The following is a 17317-nucleotide window of genomic DNA, read 5'->3' on the forward strand; positions in this document are numbered from 1 at the left end:
GCATTTGGTCTACTCCGTGACTCTTCCATTCCCTCTGAACAGAAAGAAGTGTATATTCTATATTCTTAAAAATTATACTCCACACCTCTCCTAGTTGAGTCTCGCAGAACGTCTATAACTGGCACTCACTAGTGGTTGAGTTTGGAATTAGATTACTGCAATTTGCTATTAAAGTGTGGTGTTCACACAGCAAAGGCCATGGTCAAACTTCCACTGCCCCACTGGCCTTCTGAGATTTTGGCCTAGGCTTACACATCAGCTCTTCAGTAGTGCTGTCACTGGTGGGCATGAGGACCCTGGAAACCAACCTGTCTGGAGGTCCCAGACTTCATGGCCTGCCTCTCCCTAAAGGCACTGGATCCTGTGGTCTGTTGTTCTATTCCAAATTATACAGGACCAGACTAACTTCTGCTGCATGCCTGGTTGCAAGTACTGCCACATCTTGGATGTCTAGTGTTGACCCCCCACTGCAGATTTGCCCATGCGTTCTAGATAAAGCCACTGAGAACCAATCTCAAGTGCATCTCCGACTTTTAGAGATGGTTAGAGAGCCAAAGACTGGCCTTCTCTCTCTGGTTTTATTCTCTCACCAACCACATGCAAAGGCAGTTAATGCCCAGTGCGATGGCCTACCAGGATCAGCTGGGGCCAGGAGTTCAGTCAGTCAATATCAGGTCACCCGAGTCATGCGCATGCGTGCGCGCGCGCGCGCGCACACACACACACACACACACACACACACACGCACAGAGGCAGGAGAGTCTCTTTAAATTAATCCGGGGCAAGGCTTGAGAATTACTATTTCAAAGGCTCCCAACACAGTTACTGTGTAGCTAAGATCTAAACCACTGAGCTTGTGTCCGTAACTGCTCACACATCATCCACTGTGAGCTGAGTACAATTTTAAAATTAAAGCAGTATTCTTCTCACTTCAAAGTAACCCATTTGCATGTACAAAAATAAGAGTACAGATAATGATTTACAGAAATAGGAACTCCTATGGACCATGGACAGAAGGTATGTTTGTGCACACAAACTTTTTAGCTAAAGGTCAGTAGCCAGTGCAATTGAAGTTACATATCCAAACACTTCTACTTAGGCCACTCCTACAAATTCTTCCACCTGTGCCTAAGAAGCTTGTTCAAGAACTTCCATTGCAACATTGTTTCTAATATTAAATCAATAAAAGAATGGCATTATGATATTATATATTCAATCAATGAAATATTAACTGGTAATCAAAGTGAATTAAATAAATCTTCATGAATCCAAATAGAAAAATCTTGAGAAAATTTCTTAGAGAAAGATAAATGTAATTACATATGGTATCAGGATGTAAAGTTAAAATCATATGAGATAATAGTTTAGTATAAGTTATTTAGTACACATTGTATATAACAACTGTATTAATATCACAAAAACATAGGAAGTATAGATATTAAATTCAATTCTGTGGTTATTTTAGGTGGCCAAGGAAGTGATTTCAGAGGGCTCCAGAATTACCTGTAAAATATCTTTTATTAAACAGATATCTGAAGCAAATTAAACAAAATATTATGATTTGATACAGCTGGATAGCAAGTGTACAGCTTTTGCTTCATTTTGCATTACTGGGGAATAAACCTAGGGTGTTTCTCCACTGAGATGCATTCCCAGTCATTTATTTATTTATTTGGAGACAGAATCTCTCTAAATTACATCACTGGTCTTGAACTTGTGACTTTCCTGCCTAGTATTATGAGTTTTAAAGTTTCTGCATGTTTGGACTTAGTTATCAAAGTGAAGAGATCATAGGAAAACCACAGTAAGGGTATAATTCATAACAGTGTGAACCACAGTTCAATTCATTTCTAAGTTCTAAAACAATTTTTATTTGTATAATTTTAAGAAGATTAGAGTAAATGTGAGATGCAAAGTCATGTGTTTTCAAAGACAATTCTGGACATGACTACATATTAAAATTACCAGCAATTTTGAAATGTTTTCAAAAGGATTTATCAGTCATCATCTTTTCTTAATTCATAAATATGAATAATTGTCAAAATGTTTCATATCTATATTTAGTATTTTTTTCATTTTTACAACTAGCAAAAGTTATTGATGCCAGTTCTCTACCAAGAACTGTGCATCTCTACCAAGATGTACATCTGTTGCTAACCCTGACTCAGTTTTACTGATGTACGATCATATGATAGATTTGTGCATAAGAAACATTTCTTTAAAACTGTACACTAAGGAGTAATAATTAACATGAAATTTCTACTTTTTCCAAGGTAGTGTTTTAAATGCTTTTCATTTCGAACTCACTTAATTCTCATCATCTCATCCCTAGCAGACAGGTTTTGGTTATTAGCAACCTCGACTGGTAAGAAAAACCAAAGTTCAGAGTGAAGGTGAGCGGCCGAGGCTGCAGATGCTGACTGGCCGGGTAACCCTCAAAAGGGAACTGGGCTTTGCTCTCACACATGCAGACTTATCTGGTTAGGGCCACCGTGTCACTAATCCATCTATTTTCTTAACTCTAGGCTTTATTATAGTTTAAGGTTTTCCATCTCGATTCATATTCTTTGTTATGTAATTATATAAATTATGTCTTATATGCACATATACACATATAAAGATGAGGCGGAGGATCGTAGACTTGCTCAGGGAAGTGCTGAATGAATATTGGGGAATAATCGGGGATATTTATTATAAGTACCTGACAAGCACAAATTCAGGTGTTTATTTTAATAGTGTCTTGGTTTTAGCAGTGGGTTGGCTCTCTATTCGCTCCAGACCCAGGGTGCAGGATGCAGAGGGAAGCGCCCACCCCAGCCTGTTGAGCCTGGCTCCTATGCAGTCCTGCTGTGCAGAGCCGCCCATTCAGGGCCATCTGTCACAACGTTGTGCCGAGACCCCCATTCTGACAGCAGTGCCGGACTCCAGGGGCCGAGCGCCTCTTCACACAGCTGGAGACTCACCACCGTGCTCCAAGCCACAGGGCAGTCTGGCTGTGCCCCTGCAAGCTGGGCGGCTCTGGGCGATTCTTGGTATGCACAGAAATACAGGCTGACTGAAAAGTGAGGTGTGCCCTCCTGCTCCTTTCTTGTCTGGTAAACCCAACACTTCCGCACGGGAAGGGTATAGTAAGCCATTCCATTAGAACAATTAGGCTGTGGTGGATAATCAAAGAGATAGTAATATGGGAAAATAAAAGTGAAGATAGTGACGCAGCCTGTTCCTATGTGTGTGCATATTCTATTTTCTCCCTGTAAGTTTCCTTTTTCTTTTATTTTTATTAGTTATTTTACTTAGTAGATGCGCTTTCATTGCAGTCATAAAAAAGTTCTCCAAATTTCTCTTTTAAATTTCAAAAGGTAATATTGAGAAAAAAAGAATATGATGAATCCTTTGCATCCACCTTCACAGAAATATCTAAAGTGTTGAAATTATTCATTTTTAAAATTTGATTTGGTGTCCCTGTAACGGACTCCGCGGATGCGCATACCGAAAGGAGGAAGTGGAGCGCGCCTCCCATCCGTTTGCCAGCCCAGTTAACCCGCACCGGGAGCAGTGTACTTCCTGTCGGTCACTTCCGTATCCTGTCTGTTCCGGAGAGCGGAGACTGCGGCTAGGCCGTTCACTCCAACCCTCCCTTCTCACGGAATCTGCACACAGGTTGTGGTAAATAAATGCGTGCAGAATGGACCTTTAAAACATGCTTCGCTTCTTTGTTTTTCTTTAAAATCTACTGAAATTAAGTCATCTTTCAAATACATACAATACCTGTCCCAGAGGAGATAATTTCATATGCTAACAAGGTGATCTGGATCAAGTGTAGCCAGTAATTGGGTTTCCAAGGGTATGCTAGCTAAAACTTGGTACCATCAAGCAAACTCCCATTAAAGGAAAAACTTTGGCTCTTTGCCCAGCACGGTGACCCGAGAGACCCACGAAGAGACTCCTCAGCTCTGCAGTTCCAGTGCTCAGGTGCCCAGCGCGGGGGCCGAGTTCGGGAGGGCGTGGGCCCCTTGCTTGTCATTTTCTCAGCTCCCCTGCCTGGCGTTTGCCCTCTCAGCGCTTGTGAGTACACTGGTTAAGGGGCAGGAAGAGGAAGTGAGACGAGATGAGCAAACTGGACCAGTAATTTATTACTTAACAGCACTTTTGCTGTTTTGACTCTAGTGTATTACCTTTTGCTATTAAAGAAAAGTTAATTCATTTTCTTTACTCTGTTGCTAACTAATTTGATATAATTGAGTAGCCCAAGCACACTATTTCTCCATTTCTGCAGAGATAACTGACCATTGGCTACATGAAAATTATATATATTACTCGCAACAGTAATAGCAAGTGGCATTTGCTGAAAGCTTATTAGATGCCAGACACTGTGCTTGTCACTTTTGGCTTATAAACCCCTACATTTTGGGGAGAAAAGATGGCTATGACTATTCCTAGTTTGCAGAAAAGAACTAGTTTTAGATAAATCTCAAACCTCGAAGTGTTAGGGCTGAATTGAAACCTCCATATTCTAACCTACAATTCGGTATTTTGTCACTACCATTCCCTCCATGTTAATAATTCCCAGAGGTACTGTGAAAGTAACTGCCAGATAAGAGAATGACTTCTAGGTCTTCCAAACTGTAATCCCAAACATCCCAGACTCATTCAATCATTATTTACATTTATACAACATGCTCTCCTCTGTCATTAAACACAGGCGGTCAGTATTCTGACAATATTCCCTTAGTTTCTCTAGATAAAAGACAGGAAAATTCCAAATAATGTGATTGCTAATGTCTGTTCTAACAATGACATTCTCTCTTTGAAATCCACTAATTTCACTCAGTACAAGACACCTGGATCCTGTCCTGTGAGGAGCGTGTAAGACACTGCCATCATTCCATGGCTGCAAGGAAGTGGGGAGATTTCGGATGCTGGTAGGGCTGTGGCCAATCCTCCTGCTGTTTGCAATATGTAAATATTTATGCCTTTAAAAATCTAAAGTAGTCTCTTTTGGGCAACAGCTTGTCAGGATTAATAGAGACATCATGTTTTAATATCACAGACAAAAACAAATGCTGGACCATTAATAATCCGGGTGGAATTAAAATTCTCATCACCTTATTGCTAGATTACATGATTAGCCTTTCCCACTAAATAACATGCTTAATTTATAATGCACCAAGGGTTGTGTAAAATAATGCTATTGGCTATATATTAAACAATAACCTTAGTTGATAATGTAATGATACAACATGTTATGATTTAAATGGCAAAAACCAGTTTCCTAGTATTGAAAAAAAGGGGATTCTCCTGCGTCATGGCCATTATACTGCAAGAAGCACACATGGAATCCCACATGGCCCACCAGTGCAGAGGTTCAAAGCATGGAGATGTTCCAAGGGAAAAGGTCTAGACATTTATTGTGTTTAAAGTGAAATATATATCTACTACTGGATATACAGATCAATTAATTCCCTTTAAAAAGTGACTCTAGAAATGTTTATTTGTAATAGAACAGCCAGGATAATTCAAGTCATGATTTTCATTTAAGAAGCAAAATAAGACTTAGTGGACAGACTGTAAATTAAAACCTTAGTAATGTCTAATTCAGGGTGACATGTCCTTATTTATATTTTCTCTGTTTTAAATATTTTCCTATTTTTCTGTATCCTATTGCACACACCCGCTAAAGCCATTCAGAAATGTGTTCCAGATTTGCTGTAGATATAATTCAATAGATATTAAAATGCAGAAAAATAAAAGTTATAGGCCAGGTTGAATTGCAGTTCAATATACACAAATACACAAAAGTATTACTTTAGGCAAAACGGTATAGCTTGACACTGAAAAGAATCAACTCTACCTTGCATTCTGGACAACCATGACTTGGCTGCATTGATTCCAAGAGCGAGAGAGAAGGATACAACAGGAAAGTAGGAAAGACAGGAAGAAAAAAGTTAGGAACGGAAATAAGGAAGGAAATACAAGAACACTAATTAGAGGAGTGTTCCATAACACATAAATGACATGAGGCAGAAGACAATCTTAGAACTATGTGAAAATAACACCTCAAAAGTACAACCAGTCCCAATGCATTGGCCACTGTAACAATTAAGGACAATTTAATGAAAGAGCTACAAATTAAATACTAGCAACACACTAGCTGCCTTAAGCTAAAGCCACACATCAGGGATATCTTGCAGGAGGATGTAGCTGCATGAGGACAGCATTTTGGGCAATTCTCTCTCCGTTCCATTGCATTCTCACCATTCTGTGCTACTTATCCCAGAGTGGACTGACATTATCCTGTCACCTGGGTGTCCTTTCTGGTTATGCAGGTTTGCAGCATTCCAGTCAAAACATATCTGGTGCAAACAAGTTATTTACTCTCATGTAGTATAAAAGATGATACTGCAGTACATCATGAGAGAAGGTAGAAAATAAGTGATAGTGCTTTATTTTCATTCCTTCGTTTGTTTAAAAAATGTTAGAGACCAATCCTTGGCAGTGATTTCCTAATATTGTTACGAAGTAACACTAACAATCTAACGAGCAAAATCAAAATTGGAGTGAAGTTTTGTTATTATTTTTGTTAAATTCACTTTGAAAGATCTAGCCAAGTTATAGACACAGTTACATCAATGTGTAAGTTAGCATAAAAGAAATGATCTCTTTTCTTGGGTTATGTGGCTAGTGGATAAATGATATAAAATTAATGACAATTTTTTTTAAAAAAAGGTTAATAAATTAAAACTAGAGCTACCATACAAACAATTCTGAGTTTCTAAATGGAATTATTAGGGAGGATGAAATTAAAGCCTGTATACTGAATTTGATATAGCACCTAGCAATTTTCAAATGATTTTCTGAGTATTATCCAATTTGTTTCTCCTGACAAAGTAAAAATTATGGTTCTCCTACCTTAGCTGTCAGAACTGAAATTAGGAAGATGAATCTCAAAGGAGTGGGGGGTGATGCCCACCATGACACAACCAGTATGGAGCAGAGTGCAGAGCATTGTGTGGGTCCTATTCAAACACGCGGACTACAGCAGAGAGCACAGGCTAAGTGACTTTGATATGCATTTTATAGCCAGGAACACAGTTTTAGTGAATACTCCATGTGTAATGACAACACATATTTTGCTGTTGATGGGCAGTAAGTTCTAGAAATATTAATTACATCCTCGAACCATCTAGGGAAATATTATGAAACAATTGGGAAAATTAAGACGTTATATAGGAAATTATAACTTTTAAAATGAGTCATTCTTTTAGAAATATTATACACTGAAATAAGTGCATAAAAGTTTCAATAGCTGGGATCTACTCTACCCCAGAATAATGGAGGAGGGGGTGAATGAGGGTAGAATTGAAACATAACTGGCTGGTAAGGACACCTGCTGAACAGGAGGGAGGGGACAGGATCAGCCTTTTTATTGTTCTCTCTGCTTCTTTGCCTCAATTGATTTTTTTCCAAGGAAAAAGTTTATGCAAATGTCACTCCCCAAATCAGTGGAAAAGTAAGTGAGAAATAAGACCCAAGCTTCTCTATATTGTGTCTCATTTGTTGATCACATATGCTAATTTGTCTTATAGGAGTTGTTGGGATGAAGTATAAGGATTTTTGGAGGCCAAGTCACTGTTTGAAACCATTACCAAGTACTGATTGACATACCAGAACATAGCACTTGGCCTTAACTGCATGAAAAGTAAACATCTCCAAAGAGCACTCATCTGTGATTGATTTTATTTGGTGGTAGGGATGAACCCAGGGCCTCGTGCATGCTAAGCACATGCTGTAGCACTGAGCTACATGCACAGCCAAGAGCATGTACTTTACATCAACCATTTCTATAGCACACCAGAGAGTCAAAGAAATGTTTTTCATTTATGTATGAGAACTGATACTTCAAATATGATTATTTATTATGCTTTAAGCCTTGATTTGGAAATATGCATATAAATACAGATATATTACAAAGCAGTTTAATGAAGTTCAAACATATGAGGTAATACACATATCCTATGTAAAAAAACAGCAACTGAAAAGTTATTTTTCAAATAATTTTGGGAACTTAAGCCAATTCTTTAAACTTGCCACAGCCCGGGGATTTCCTGAATCTTTCTTTCACAGTCACGTGACTCATCACGAGAGCGGCTCCTGGCTCCTACATCCATGCTGACTCCTCTTCAAGGCTGTTTTACTACACTGCTGCTCTTCCATGACCCTTTAAGGCTTAACTATAAATTTTTTTGGTATCAGGGATTGAACTTGGGTCCTTGTGCTTGCACAGGAGGCAGGGAAACCACTGGGCTAAATCTCGGGCCTCTAACCATAAATTTTTAATTCCACCTTATCTACTAATAAGTCAATAACTACGACATGTGGCCAAAGCTAAGGGAAAGGTGGAAAGCGCAATGGAGGCAGGCTTTGAACACACAGACTGGGAGGCGTCCTGGCTCCAGGACACATGCACTGCTTCTGTTCTTACCCTCGCCCGGGAAGAAGGTAGACTTTCACAAAAGGGTCCGAGTAGCCATTGTTGTCACGAGGCACGAGGTTTCTTGCTTGGAGAATGTGTATTATGAGATTTCCAAGGTCATAGTTGATTTGAAGCTTTAGGGGACAGCAAAATAGTCCATAACTTTTTAAAGAAAACATGTACCACATTATCGTTTGACATTTTACTAGCATTGCATTTACAATCTTCTAAGAAGCATCAACCCTCATTTCCATTTTATCTGAAGCTGAACAGACCAGTGAATATCTAATTGGCTGCTGTGGGGCACATTTTAATTTCTAGTAAACATGCCTTTTCCATAGTGAAAAGTTCTGGCCTCTTAAAGTTCATTCTGAAGGAAAACCATTCAGTGAATGCTGGTTCAATTTTTACATAAACTTCTACTCTTAGGGGAATAGTACCTATTCATATAACAATGACCAGGACTGTGGAAATCAATAGGATAACTGGAACATGTATTGTGTCAGGTGCATTTCACCACATGTTTAGCTGTGGGTGGATAGTTACGAAAAGATACAGCTGTCAAACTGAAATGGAAAAATAGTTAAGAATGTGTAGATTCACTGCGTCCACGTTTACATTCTTTGATGCTAAACTTGTAGCTCCTCTTTCTGGGCTTCTTTTTCTTGCAGTGTGGGAGTCTGGGATAACACAGTCCTGCTCTTTAGTCTCAGAGGCTGAGAAGCGTCACTGTCTCAGAGATGCCTGCTGACTGCAGCACACCGCTGCAAAAGCCCTCCACTCAGTGGGTACTTGAAAAGTGGCAGAATCCAAAAAACTGAGTTAACTGATTTTTCTCTTTCATAATTGAAAGGTTCTTTTGGCATCATTTAGAATAAGTCAGACTTCTCTCAGCTGTTGTTTTTCTTTATCCAGTAGAAACAGGAAGATCTATATTCCAAAGAGGAAATCCAAAAATAAAAATACTATTTTGTGATAGATATGCGCTGCTTATGTGGAAAACAGGATAACTTAAATGAGTCAAACCTTCACTTAAAACGAAGATAGACCTAGAATAACTTTGATTTGGTTGTGTTTCCTGGCAGACAATGAATCTCTAATTGCCTGACGCTGCCCTTGCTGAGAGTGCTGTGAACAAGAACATCCTCCGGAGGAGAGGAGCGAGCGGGAGGTGGGGAGGCCAGGGGTGTGTGCTGGGATGGGAACCGAGACAGCGAGTGTGGAATCGTGCACAGATTTCAGACCCGTCCTCCAGGACAGCCCTTCCCCTTCGCTCTCTTCTCTGCTGCCCTGCAGCTTACTTGGAACTGGTAAAGCCCCACACCCACTTCCTGCAGAAAGAGAGCCTGCAGGCTACGCAGGAGAGCGGGCCAGAGTGGCTGGGCTGGCCTGGCAGCGGCACAGCGGTTTGGAGTGGCTCAGGGTTAGCCCCAAGGCAGGGGCACCCCAGTGTCTGTCCACCTCGGCAGCCACAGTGCCAGAGTCCTGGTTTGCCTTTCTATGGAAAGTTTCATCTGGAATAAGGTTTTGCAACAGGAAAAAAAAACAAAAACAAAAAACTGACTAACTGGGATCTCGTCTTATTAAAAAGCTTCTGCACAGCAAAAGAGATCGCCAACAGAGCAAAAAGACAACGCACAGAGTGGGAAAAATTTTAGCCAGTGCCTCCTCAGAGGACTAACATCTAGAACATATAAAGAAATGAAAAAAATCAGACACCCCAAATTTAAAGACCATGTCCAAAAATGGGCATCTGAGATGAATATACACTTCTCAGATGAAGAGGTAGAAATGACAAATAAATACATGAAAAAATGTTGAACATCACTGGTCATTGGAGAGATTTAAATTAAAACAACACTGACATTCCACCTCTCTCCAGAAAGAAAGGCTGCTATCAAGAAATCAACTAATAACAAATGCTGATGGGAGTGTGGGGAGAAAGGAACACTTCTCCTCTGTTGGTGGGAGTGCAGACTGGTGCAACCACTTTGGAAATCAGTGTGGAGATTCCTCAAAAACCTAGGACTAGAGGTTCCATTTGACCCAGGTATTCCCTTTGTAGGGATCTTCCCAAAAGAACTAAAAGCATCATGCAATAGCAATATACGTGCCTCCATGCTTATAGAGGCATTGTTTGTAAGAGCTAAATCTTGGAAACAACCCAAATGCCCATCAACTGATGAATGGATATATATAATAGAGTACTATTCAGCCATAAGAAGGATAAGCTTGAGATATTTCTAGGCAAATGGATGTACCTTGAAACCATACTCTTAAGTGAAATAAATTGAACACACATGTATATGTATAAATATCACACTGTCTCTCTGGTGTGAGAAATCAAAAGTGTAAATAAGAACCAAAATGTATAATATATAATGCAAAATAGGAAGAAATTATTCAAAATTATACCAAGTGTGAGATACTTTATTAATAATTAAAATGTTTCATGCAAAAAGATCTAGTATTACTAGGAAATGTGTTGAGAGATAGAGTAGCAATGAAAATGCATTCTTTTATGATCACAATATACTGTATTTACCATTGTTGTTCTGTAATTATTTTAAAAAGCTATTTTTATATTTTCCTTAATATCCACTAAAATCAAAAAAGAACTAAATCACTGCTTTAAGAAAATATCCCAAGTGGGTTAAGAAGAATGTTGTTAGGGTAACCTGCAACTGTAGGGTTCATCTTATGACTCAAAGGAGATAAAAAAACCATCAGAACAAGTAACATCAAACCGCAAGGGAAAGGGAACTTGGCAAAGTCCAAAGGCAAGCGGTTAAAAACATCGGCAAAACAAAGATACTAAGAATCAGAAATTCTCATACTTTCTTTGTTGCTTGTGAAGTGATGAAAGATAAGCCTGGTAAAAAAAAAAAAAAAACCCTAGAAGCAGGGAGACAGCAGGGAGAGATCTGGCTGTGAGGGCCGGGCCAGGCCCCTCCAGGGCCCAGGCCTGTCGCTATCCCTCGCCGGGACCTTGCTCTCTGTGCTTCCCCCAGGTGCTTCACACCTCTGCTATCCTCGGTGAACTGGGGAACTTCACCTCTCGCGTGCTGGACACACATCTCCGACTACTGCTTTCCTTATGCACCGCGCACTACTTTAATTCACATGGCGCTCATTGTTTCCTTGTGACAGTGCCTGTGTGCCCTAAGTTCCTTTCTTGCTATTACCTCAGTACAGTTTTTCTAATGTTTTTTACTATGACCAACACTACGAGATCTTTATGGAACAATATTCAGAAACACACACAGAACTAACAGTGACCATGAGCTACGCTATCTTTCTTGTGTTTTCCTGGTCAAAATCTCCTGGTTTCATGAATTAGAAAGTTGTTATGATCTAAGTATGAAAAATATTTCTTTGTAACAATTGTCAACTTATTCAGCAATTATGGGTCAAAAGAAAAAAAAAGATTTTACAAAACATCTACTTATATTAATATACCCTGCTATAAAATGGCATTTCCCTTTATAATTCCATATGTGTTATGGAAGAAGAAAGATTCCAGATTCAATAGACCAGAGCAAAAAGAGCTAAAAAATGGCAGAATGGTAACTGTTTAAAATCTGTCATACCTGAATTTCTCCAGTAATTGGATGAGAAACAGCCTTTGTGGCATCGGTAGGCTGCAATATTAAAGAGCATATGTTACATTAACAGATAAACTATGCATAGAATCTGTCATTTCAACTTTTCTCTAAAATTAATTTCAACTTGGTCAGAGCAGTGCTTGAAAAATTATTTCATCCATCTGGCTGCTTCAGAATAATAGCGTCTACTTATAATTTTCAATACATGTTTAATTTTATAGATAAGTCTGTTTTTCTGTTTGGCAAGCTTGTGTGCAAGCTATAATTTCATACCAGGATTATTTTCGATTTCTGATGGGACTGAACACTTTTGGTTTAAAGCACTTATTTAAGTACTTGAAGCTTGTAGGATCTCTAGAGCAATGAACGCGTTTCTGTTTGGGAACCGCCCAGGGGCACAGGGCTGAGACCACAGGTCTTTCTTATTCTCCGAGGGGCCCGCTCCTCCCTGCCCTGCAGAGTGTAGCCCGTGGACGGCCTCACACTCACGCTTCCACATCTGTTCCTCATGGGAGTAAAACCTTAAAAACTGTCAGAGGGATCTGGTAGCCAGTTTGCACTGCTGAGCAAATGACTGTTTGCTGTTGCTTGCTGTACTTCCCTGAGAACTTGCTACAGTAGGACAGATGACGTCCTGCCCCCACTGTACAACAGAATTTCAGACAACAGACAACAGGGCATCAGTGCAGAGGCCACGTGGGCAAAAGTGGCGGCCCCTTACCACCCAGCACAAAAAACCCCACCAACATCTATTATGCAACACTGGCTTTTTAGTAATTATAAGGAAAACAGAAATATCCATGATACTTATTTTGATATACTTCTTAATTACCTTTCCCCTTTATTTTATTTCATAAATGAGAGCAGTCAAAAGAGAATTTTCATCCGAGCCATGTTTCTTCAGATAATTCAATGATAAAGTTAATGTAATCATTTATAAAATTATTGGAGTAGAGGTTAAGATTTCTAGCCATGTATCCTTTCTTAGTTCAACTCATTTATTAAAATGTATCAAATACTGAATAGTTTCTCTAGTGTGAGAACCTGAAAGTATAAATAAGGACTAAAAGGTATAATAGATAATGTGACATAGGAAGAAAAGGGGCAAAGGGGAAGGGGAAGTGGGGGGGGGGAAGAAGGGAATGGAATTAATATGAGAAAATGAAAAAATGGAAATAAAGTCTTTGTAAATAGGGAGGGATGGAGAGGTTGAAGGGAGGGCAGGGGAAGGGGAAAAAATAAGAACCAAGAGAGATTATGTAAAGGTGCATATCTCCAACGATGAATGTCATTGTACTGTACACCTAAAATGTACCAATAAAAGGATATAATTTTTAAAAAATGTATCATTTTCAATGCAAAAACTCTACTCTGACTTCAAAACATAACATGTTTGTTAGTTATTGAAGGGTGACATTTATTTAATAATTACCTTACTGTTTCAATTCAAAAAAGAAAATTGAATCTAGAGGGAAAAAAAGATCCACAGCAATTCCTGAAACTATTTATATCTTGGTTCAAGATTTGGAGTGTCCTCGACTTAGATACCCATTTACTTTTTCAAATTATATTTTTATTTTATTTTTAAAATTATTACTTGGCACAGAACTTTATCATTTGTGGGGGGGTGTGGCATTTAGCTAGGCACAGAAAGACAAATGATGCAGGTCTCATTCACATATGGAAGGCAGTGAAGTTGGTCTCGTGGAGTGGAGCAGAGCAGTGTGCAGAAGAGACCCGGAGCCCAGGAGGGCGACAGAGAGAAGCGGGCAAGGAAATGGAAATGCAGCAGAGAGCAGAAACAGAGTCTGGCTCTGCAGCACAGTGGAGAGATGCCAGTTGATAAACAATAGCAAGTATCTCAAAATGACTGTAAGAGAGAGTTCGAAGATTTCCAACAAAAGGAATCTTTGTATCTTAATGCATGACTGTCAAGGAATAAATAAGAGGGAAATTCAAGAATAAGGCTTCTCCTCCCAAAGAAAGCAAAAGGAAATTATTGGTAAATTATTTCATTTTGATTTGTTTTTGAGAATAGTAGCACCTTTGGCATGTGGTCATGTAAATGTACCAACTTTTAATGAGGAGAATAAACTTCTGGATCATTTTTAATTGTCCGGCTCCATCATGAACATGTTTTATGGATTTTTTAAATTATAAAAGGTGAAAGAAGAGCATCTGTGAGACACTTTGCAAACTACCAGTCTGCATGCTTTCAATATTTGTTTAGATTGTTTAGATTCATATTTTACCTACCTACTATTACGACAGAGTAGTAATTAATTAGTGTTATTTATAAGCAATCATTTTAGTATAAGAAAGATGACTCGAGGCATGGCCTGGGGCAAATTATTTTCTACTTCACAGTGTAGCACTGTAATTTTGTATTTTAGCAAAAATACTGTAAAACTACATGGCGACACATTCTTGGCCTAGAAATACATTACTGTACATCATAAACCTGTTAATATCATTTTCTTAATGTTGCCCAAAAAGTTAACAGATTACATCCAACCAAGTTTGCACTCCCATAACAGTATGGAGGCTTGCAGGTGATCAGTGATGTCTTCATGCACAAATATTTATTTTGCTACTCTTCCATGCAAGCCCTTCACCTACGTGCTCAGGAGGGTGTGGAGGAAAACAAGAAACCAGTCCCCAGATAAGCTGGCATTGCTGGACTGGGAACACACTTTCTGTAAGAACCACTGGTCTTCGCAGTATGGAGGGACGGGATTTTCCTACCTTTGTGTCTTGGGTTAGACCAGGACCCCTGAAATGGAAATGGCAGCAGAAGGTGGGTGTGGTAAACAGCAGGGAGCAAGACACCCTAGTAAACAGGGGTCTCCCCACATGACAACTTAGGCTCACTCTGACAACCTCCCAGGAAAAGTAAGTGGCAGGGCCTTCGGGTGGGCAGAATAGAGGCCTAGCAGAGACAGGGCTGAGACAGCTAAACAGAGAGCAGGGATCTCATCCTGCCAGGAGAGCCACACAGTCACACAATTTACAAATTGTCTCATTGGCATCTGCTTTTCTAAGATTAAAAATCAATCCCATGTCCCTTTTTAATTACCAGCATCTTCAACATAATGGAAACAATTGTTTCACGTGAAGGTGTGTACGAAGAAAGAAATTTATTAGTATTGAGTTGGGAATAGGATGCAAAATGGCAATAATGTGTTACTGGATTTCCTTGTTTTTTATTGCCCTAAGTTCACTGTGTATCTTTTTCTTTTCTTTTTACTTAAATTATAATATCTAATGTGACATGTGTCTCTTCAAAAAGACACAAAGCTAGTGTTTGATACACAAAAAAGCTCAGATTCAAGCCACAACCAAGAAAAATAACCAGAAAATAGGAAATAGCAGACACATTTTTCAAACTCCTCATAATGATAACTACTGAAATATTTTAAAAACTGTTGTAATACATCATCCTGTACATCTTGATCAGTTACACAGTCAAAAGAAGAAAAACGGTGCTTGTCCCACTAGGTCGTTAGGAAATGAGAAATCACAAGCCAAACACTGGAGAAAGTGTTTGTTTATTTCCCATCTCCTGGCCTGAGTGCAGAGCCCGAACGCAAGGCGCTCAGAGGTGAAGGGAGCTCATCTCACCTTGCTGCTGCTGTGTTTCTTTTTGCTCACGGATGGCGACCCTGGCTGGCCCGGGCTGGGGACGGAACTGGACCCCGCGGAGGCCGGCCCCGAGTGACCGTGCGACCCCTTCTCCACGACGGACGCCAGCACCAGTGGGGACTGCTGCAGCGAGACCTTCTGCAGCTCAGCGGCCAACTGCTTGGGGTCCACCCCTGGGGACTTGGCTTTATCCACTGCAACGAGAGGAAAGGCGGACACGCTGCATATCCGGGTCCTGACACCAGGAACTCGCCGGAGTTCTGGGTGACAGAGACGAAATGTCACCGATAAACTAAGCTCCATGCTCAGATCAACTTCAGGATTCATTTCGAAGGGAGGGGAGGCCAGAGAGCAGGGATATGATGCTGAAGTACAGGGGCCTGTAGTTCCTATTGTGTCTTCGGAAAAACGCTTCTATCATTCAGTGGAGAACTGTGTGAGGGTGCAAAATCCCGTTCACCCCCAGGAAGGCATCTGTGTGACAGCCTGCTTGGCCCCTGCACCTCACGTAGCTCCTTCCTTCCCTACAGGGAAAGCCCGGAACCCATGCACTTCTGCACGGCGGTTGAAGTCCTGCTAGGACCTGGTCTATTCTGTTGAATGCAGTGACCCAGGCTCTAGAATTGTCATGTTGGCATAGGAAGTGTTCAACAAAAGCGAAACAAGGGGAAAAGTAGCATTTAAAATCTTACACATTTAAAATGTGTAGATTGTATTTGTTATCTAAGAAAGGTTTACGTCTTTTCATCCTAAACTTATGAACTCACGTGTTGATTTTTATTTATTATGAAAAGGCTATCAAAAAGTACAGGAATAAAATTTCAGAACTGAGTTACAGGTTGGGATCCAGCTCAGAGACAAAGCATTAGCCTGGCACCCACAGGGCCCTGGGTTTATCCCCAGCACCCACACCCACCCCACAAAAACAAAAGCATTCTTATCCTGAAAGCAAACAAGTATTAACTAAAAATATGTAACACTGGATCACTTTCACAGGATGAATTTATATCTAAAGAACTAAAACTGTGAACTTACACAGCAAGGACTTAATACGAATTTCTTATCAAGTCTAACACACAAATATGTTTCCTCAGAATGCTACAATATAGCTACAATACTTTTCATTCTGTCCACAGTTATATAAACACCTACAAATCTATTCCCTTCTCTGTGTCTGTGTTTATGTCTGCATCTTAATTGACAGCTGCCTCTGCTCCAAACCATGTCTGGTGTGGCTCTTCATCCATGGTTGGAAGTAGATGCATCTACCTACCGGCTTTGGGTGGCTCATGGAGTTCCATGTGCTGGAGATTTTCAGAATCTGAGAGCATGTTGAGATCCCTAAAAATCAAGACAAAACATTAGAAATCGAGGAAGCCTGAGACAAAGCACTTCCTTCCAACTACCCTGTTTGTTTTCAGTAGTAAATGAGAAGTGGTTATGATTAAAGCAGCTCCAAAGCATGCTCACCCTTGTATCCCAGTATTATTTACAATGCTGCTAAAAGTCAGAGCTGATAAAAATGATCATTTAAGGTGAAATCTTTATGGATTAAATGTAAGTTTATTTTGAAATACTCTACACGTCCATGAAATCT

General features: G+C 39.8%; 1 protein-coding gene across 9 annotated transcripts in view; it reads right to left on the minus strand.

Annotated features, from left to right (window-relative positions):
• Pclo (piccolo presynaptic cytomatrix protein) overlaps window positions 1-17317 on the minus strand; it is a 350152-nt gene that overhangs the window by 62045 nt on the left and 270790 nt on the right. For 7 of the 9 annotated variants that reach the window (XR_015449439.1, XM_087206755.1, XM_087206754.1 and 4 more), the window contains 5 exons: window positions 16994-17061; window positions 15700-15914; window positions 12064-12114; window positions 8483-8607; window positions 5852-5878 (listed from right to left, as the gene is read on the minus strand). Coding sequence is in view for 8 of the 9 variants with exons in the window: in XM_087206755.1 (XP_087062881.1) it covers window positions 5852-5878; window positions 8483-8607; window positions 12064-12114; window positions 15700-15914; window positions 16994-17061 (486 nt within the window). In the remaining variant the exon portion in view is untranslated. The remainder of the gene's footprint in view (window positions 1-5851; window positions 5879-8482; window positions 8608-12063; window positions 12115-15699; window positions 15915-16993; window positions 17062-17317) is intronic. The other 2 variants (XM_087206751.1, XM_087206750.1) reach the window with 1 other exon arrangement.

Source organism: Heterocephalus glaber, unplaced genomic scaffold, assembly GCF_053883595.1.
Source record: "Heterocephalus glaber isolate CG9 unplaced genomic scaffold, H.glaber_assembly_v1.0 deba00000678, whole genome shotgun sequence".
Taxonomy (NCBI): Eukaryota; Metazoa; Chordata; class Mammalia; order Rodentia; family Bathyergidae; genus Heterocephalus; species Heterocephalus glaber.